This window comes from Geotrypetes seraphini, chromosome 9 (assembly GCF_902459505.1).
Source record: "Geotrypetes seraphini chromosome 9, aGeoSer1.1, whole genome shotgun sequence".
NCBI classification, from domain to species: domain Eukaryota; kingdom Metazoa; phylum Chordata; class Amphibia; order Gymnophiona; family Dermophiidae; genus Geotrypetes; species Geotrypetes seraphini.
The window spans coordinates 82,472,969-82,479,838 of record NC_047092.1 but is presented as its reverse complement, the minus strand read 5'-3'; the positions used below and the strand labels follow the sequence as shown (position 1 = coordinate 82,479,838).

Here is a 6,870-nt window from a genome sequence, read left to right as displayed (position 1 = left end):
GGGGGCAGAGCACTTGAACGCTGCCTCTACTGCTCTGCCTCCACATTGGCTGAATCCCTTCCCACTGGATGGATCCTCTTACAGTCTCTGTCCCAGGAGCTGCCTTCTGGTGCTCTGCCCCCCACTGCCTTCTCATTTGCTATCTCCCACTGCTCTGCCTTCACATCATTTCCATTAGCTGGGTCTAGTAATGTAGAGGCTGCAGCAGCAAATGGGAGGGCAGTGGTAGAAAAGCACCAGTGACAGATTAGGAGGATCACCAATAAGGTATGGTGGACTTAAAGTGTCCCTGTTACCATGGGAATGCCTCAACGGTTCCTATTCCCACGGGAATGCCTCAACAGTTCCTGTTCCCACAGCACTACCACAGAACAGTTCCTGTGGTATTCCCTGGGGGGGTTTTCTGGTCCTCCTCACTATCACAGTAATTACTACAGTACCTGCAGTAGTCATTCCCACGTCACTATTTTCAAGCTAATTATGATCTGCTTGACTGGTAGGCTATTCATCCTGCCTGTCAAGATAGGTAGCTATATTTACTTTCCTAACAGTACTGCTAGGATGAGAAAAGGGATCTCACTTGAGTGCTAAAGTTAGGACACAAAAATTAACCACCACTCAAAAATTTAAAAGAAGTAATAAAATTTTTATTTAAAATAAGATGTCTAAAATAAATAAAAATCTGAAAGACAAGTATGATGCTGTAATTTATGAAATGCTGATTTTGTTCCAGATTGTCTTGAGCCTGAAAATGAGCCTCCAAAGAACTAACCCCTCATAAGAGTTAGTTTAGTCCCTCATATTATAAGCTGTTCAATCCTTACACTGAGACAGTATTGAGAAATACTTTAAAAACTCTCATTACATTTCCTACTGTGATTGCATATTCAAGTACAAGCATGTCTTTACAAACTAAACACATAAATCTGAAGAAGCTCAAATTAAAAACATGAGCATGCATTTTCTAAACTTTTTTTCCCTCAGAAAGAAAAGTGAAACAGAACCTGAAGCCTCTGGCCTTTCTAGATATTCTAGGTTTTTGTTTTGTTTTTAACAGGAAATTCACACATCAACTTTACCAATACTGGCTAAGGTATAGAATACAACATCAAATTATAAAAAGAGGCAAGGTCAATTTTTTTTCTAATTTTAAAAAAATGTTTATGTCCATTTTAACTGCAACAGATGTTAGTACAAACTAAACAGAAGTTTTATTGTATGAATCTTTGGATGAAATTTATAACTGGTCACTTATTTAATTAGACTGAAGATGGCAATACTTCCAGTGCTGACTTCTCAGGAACTTCTGAGGTGCAGAGCTTGCTTGAAGTGCAGAACACTACTAGAATGAAGTTCCAGGAAAAAGAGCTCTGTCTACTCAGCAGCCTCCACAAGTAAAACTCAGAGAACGAGCATTTTTGCCACCCACCAGATGCTTGTTACTCCGCTGTCGGGGGATCACTTCAGATTTCATAAGAGGCAGGGAGTATCTAGAGGTAGCATCTTCCTTTCCAAAATTTTGAGCCAGGCGAGCTGCTTTCAGTTCTCTAGGAAGAGGAGACAAAAATGTAATGAACAAAAGGTGTGTGGGGGGGGGGTAGTGTGGGGTGGGTAAAAATACAGATCTACATCCTCAAATAATGGCAAATAAAATATTTAATTAATGTTAGTAAATTAAGTAGTCTCTCTGCTTTAAGGGCAGAAACCCCTTAGGTGAGGGCATCAGACATATGGTCTACTGACCATTTTAGGTCTTTCATCCAGCCCACTGCCATCCCAGCTCTAGAGAAGCAGTATTAAGTTCTTTCTCCTACAGCTCCATGCTATCATCCTCACTAACTGATTTTTCTAGCATCCAAAAAGTGAAGCAAGTACAGTTCTGGTCCTGAGAGAGAGAGAGATTTGACACCCCTCTCCACCCCAGCCCACCCTTATTTCCAGAAGGGTATCAGAGCAGCAGCATTGATAAAACAGAAGTGATCCTAATCATCCATTGGAATTTCGCCATCTCTACCTCAACAAACAGCATACAAAATTCTCCTTAGAGGAGGAAAAATAGATAGGAGTAGGCACTGTGACTGAAGCTATCAAGGGGACAGATGAGAACAAGACTGGGGCAAGAGAATTAAGTACCCTATGATCTTCAATCTCAAACCCTGTAACCTCCTCCCACCCATTAAAAAAGCCATCACTTCAGGCTCTCTAAACTTTTGATTACATTCAGCAATCAGGACCACCCTTATCTCAAAACAATAATTAGGCATCATACTGAAATCATTCTCTTACATATAAAAATATAAAAGGGGGCCTTCTGAACTAGCATTCAAACTATTTTATTAGAATAGTCTTAGTTACACTTTTTTCCTTCCCTATTTAAGTTCATCATGCCTTTCACATTCTCTTTAATATGCCATATGCATATTAAAGAGAATGTGAAAGGCATGACTCCTGGACTTAATCTATGAATACCATGCCTCATATGGGTAGGAAAGTGCAATAATTCCTGCTCTCTCTTTGTGGCAGCTTCAGGGGTTGGGTGACCACAAACAGTACTTAGTCAAAGTTTAATTTTTGTTTTCCTTTCAAAGGAATAACAACCTATGTGAGAGACCATCAGGTGAAGTGTATGGCCATTAAAGCTGTGGACACTGTTCTATGTGCCCACAGATGCTGGAAGCGCAAACATATGAACATCCAGTGACTCGTGTACGAACTGAAGTTTTGCACCACTTGTAGGTCTAGTGGAGTTATATACTGTATCCAATGCCCATGCTCTATGCTGTACATTGGTCAAACATCAAGGATATTTAAAACTTATCTGCTACAAATGAGCATAATGAAGGAGTCCCTAGTTGCACATTGCAAACAATTCCAACACAATTTTAAAACATTGAAATGCATTGTGCTGGAAAAATGTCAATGAGACAATTTGCAACGATTTATACGTCAATGAGAACAATGTTGGGTATAGCTGCTGAACATGGTTACCCTTAGGGGATTAAAGAATCAAATTGAATAGTCAGTATTCTATTAACAAGGCTCATCACAACATGGGCCAGAGTGATACCTGATTGGTTGATGCAGTGGATGGGGATGAATCTAGTCTCGGCATCTGTGAACCCCAGCAACATTTTTTTTGAAACTGCGATTGAAGATTTTGGTGTGCTATAGTGTGAGTGAGCGCTATTAATTTGTCTTGAATCCCTGACTTAGCCTTGTCCGGCAAAATGGGGATTTCTTGTTGGGCATTGTACATTAGAGGCAGAACAACCAGGGAATGCAGTGGATTAGAGTGTCAGAACAAGACAATACTGGAGCCTGAATCTCTGGGAATGCAGCTAAGTACTCTATGTAGCATGGACAGTGTTGGATACCACTACACCACAATTGTTAGCTGATTTAAATAATAATAATAATAACAGCTTATATACCGCAATTCCGTGAAGTTCTATGCGGTTTACAAAAGATTAAGCAAAGGTACAAATTGACTGACTTCAAGAGGGGAAGAAGAAAGAGAAGTAATTAGGAAATTCATTGTTGAGGAGAAAAGTGATCAAAAGGACAGTAGGTCGCTATTGAGAGGAAAGAGATAAGTGGATCAGTTGTCAAGATGTTTTAGGAACAGGTGTGTTTTTAGAAGTTTCCTAAATTCCTCATAAGTAGAGGGCGAAAGTAATTGTTCTAGGTCTTTACCCCATGATGCTGCTTGGTGTGAGAGAAGGAATTCATGGTGTTTTTTCAGTTTGCAACCTCTCACTGGGGGGGAAACGAAGTTGGAATGTGAACTTCTCTTGTGTCTGTTGGTTGAGAAGGAGAAAAAGTCAGTAATGTATTTGGGGGCAAGTCCGTGTAATGCTTTAAAGCAGAAACAGGCAAATTTGAACTTTACGCGTGCCTTCATCGGCAGCCAATGTAGCTGTGACTTTAAACTTCAATACATTTCACAGTCCATCATGGTCTATTAATTCTGAATAATTTTACTGCCTTACACGCTCTTGCACAAATTTAAAGTACTATTGATAAGTGGAGGGTTTTTTGGTTGTTTTTTTTTGAACTCATGAAACTTTTAACTGAGGACTTTTTGTTCTCCACAATTGTATACTGGTTATTGGGCATTTATATAGTGTGCGATAATAGCTTTTTAGTTTGCATTCTGGTTTATGTGTAAGTATGGCTTCTTTTCAAATACCGTCAAGCATAATTTTGAATATTTTTTGGGTGTTTTTGTATTATGCTTCTCATCTGATTGTAGTTGAAATCACCCATTATTATGTTGTTGCTCAATTTGCCAGCTTTCCTAATCTCTGTAAACATTTCTTCATGTCGGCTCATTCTGTCCTGGGGCCAGTAGTATAACCATACCTTTATATTCCATCCCTTCACACATGGAATTTCTATCCATATGGATTCCACACTATCTGTGTTGTGCAGAACGTTTATTTTGTTTGATTCAATTCAATTCCCTCAATATTGGTCACCGTACCTTAAGAAGGATATGGCGTTACTCGAGAGAGTTCAGAGGAGAGCGACACGTCTGATAAAAGGGATGGAAAACCTTTCATACGCTGAGAGATTGGAGAAACTGGGTCTCTTTTCCCTGGAGAAGAGCAGACTTAGAGGGGATATGATAGAGACTTACAAGATCATGAAGGGCATAGAGAGGGACAGATTCTTCAAACTTTCAAAAAATAAAAGAACAAAAGGGCATTCGGAAAAGTTGAAAGGGGACAGATTCAAAACGAATGCTAGGAAGTTCTTTACCCAACGTGTGGTGGATATCTGGAATGCGCTTCCAGAGGATGTAATAGGGCAGAGTACGGTACTGGGGTTTAAGAAAGGATTGGACAATTTCCTGCTGGAAAAGGGGATAGAGGGGTATAGATAGAGGATTACTAAACAGGTCCTGGACCTGTTGGGCCGCTGCGTGAGCAGACTGCTGGGCACGATGGACCTCAGGTCTGACCCAGCGGAGGCATTGCTGAAAAAAACAAAACATATGGTGCAATACAATATCCCCCTCCCTCCAATTTGATCTACTCTTATCCTTGCGATAAAATTTGTACCCAAGTAACACAGTGTCCCATTGATTATCCTCCTTCCACCACGAATCTGAGATACCTATTATATCTACCTCATTATTTAGTACCATATACTCAACTCTCTTACTTTATATACAAATGATATTAGTCTAAAAAAATAGACTATTCAAATTGGGATTTTTTCCCTTGTATCTACAGGCTGCTGAGAAGATGACAGGGATAACTTGACATCTTTACTCTGCTTCACTCTTGGCTTTCTTTCACCATTTTTATTTTTTTTTTTTAAACCTCTCTATTGGGACTCCCTAAATATTCCAATTCAACAGTATCCTTCAAAGATACTCTACACCAGGAGTAGGGAACTCTGGTCCTCGAGAGCCGTATTCCAGTCAGGTTTTCAGGATTTCCCCAATGAATATGCATTGAAAGCAGTGCATGCAAACAGATCTCATGCTGACAAGCTGGACAAGCTGGGGCTCTTCTCCCTGGAAAAGAGGAGGCTTAGGGGAGATATGATAGAAACTTTCAAGATCATGAAGGGCATGGAGAAGGTAGACAAGGATAGATTCTTCAAACTACGGGGAACCACAGGCACAAGAGGGCACTCGGAGAAACTGGAAGGGGACAAGTTTAGAACCAATGCCAGGAGGTTCTTCTTCACACATAGGGTTGTGGACACATGAAATGCGCTCCCGGAGGAAGTGGTCAGGCAAAATACGCTACGGGGATTCAAAGAGGGATTGGATGGATTCCTGAAGGATAGGGGGATTGAGGGATACAGATAGGGGTAGATAAGAGTATGGAAAGAGTATAGATAAAAACAAGGGGGCTATAGTGCTAAATCAAGATAACCTGATGGGCCGCCGTGGGTGCAGACTGCTGGGCACGATGGAACTCTGGTCCGACCCAGCGGAGGCAAATTCTTATGTTCTTATATTCATTGGGGAAATCCTGAAAACCTGACTGGAATACGGCTCTCGAGGACCGGAGTTCCCTACCCCTGCTCTACACTGAACCATCTGCTCCTGGGTGACTGTCAACTCCCCCTCCCCATCTTAGTTTAAAAACTGCTCTATCTCCTTTTTAAACATTAGCACCAGCAACCTGGTTCTATTCCGGTTATGGTGGAGTCCATCCTTTTGGAATAGGCTCCCCCTTTCCCAGAAGGTAGCCCAGTTCCTAACAAATCTAAATCCTTCAACCTTGCACCATCATCTCAACCACACATTGAGACTTCAAAGCTGTGCCTGCCTCTTGTGTCCTGAAAATGCTACCCTAGAGGATCTAATATCTTATCTATGCGATGCGTGAGGTCCACCAACTCGCACCAGGCAGGTAAATGACCAGGCAATCCTCATGCCCACCTGTTACCAAGCTATCTACATTGAATCTACCACTACAATGGCTGTCCTAACTCTTCTCTTTTGGGCTGGAGCCTCTGGAGATAGATCTTCAGTGCAAGAGGATATTGCATCTCCTGGTAAGCAGGCTAAAAATAAATACATAATAAATGACAGCAGATAAAGACCCAAATGATCCATCCAGTCTGCCCAAACATACACTCTCTATAATTTAATGATTTAATTAAATTGTTCTTTTACTTATATATTTCTGGGCCATAAACCCAGAGCTGTGCCCAGTACTGTGCATAGGTTCCATCTACTGAAGTCTCCATCAAAGCTCACTCCAGCCTATCCAAACCATCCCAGCCTATCCTCAACTGAATAGTCATATATGGGACAAACTGTGTAAGTCTGCTCAGTACTGACCTTAGTTCTTCAATATATTTATTTAATTCATTTTCTATCCTGTTTTTCCCAAAGAGCTCAGA

General features: G+C 40.9%; 1 protein-coding gene across 4 annotated transcripts in view; it reads right to left on the bottom strand.

Moving 5' to 3' along the window:
- Positions 1-630: 630 nt before the first annotated feature.
- WEE2 (WEE2 oocyte meiosis inhibiting kinase) overlaps positions 631-6,870 on the bottom strand; it is a 181,189-nt gene continuing 174,949 nt past the window's right edge. For 3 of the 4 annotated variants that reach the window (XM_033959701.1, XM_033959702.1, XM_033959704.1), the window contains one exon: positions 631-1,547. In XM_033959701.1, the coding sequence (XP_033815592.1) occupies positions 1,379-1,547 (169 nt within the window). In that variant the 3' untranslated portion in view covers positions 631-1,378. The remainder of the gene's footprint in view (positions 1,548-6,870) is intronic. The other variant, XM_033959703.1, reaches the window with a different exon arrangement.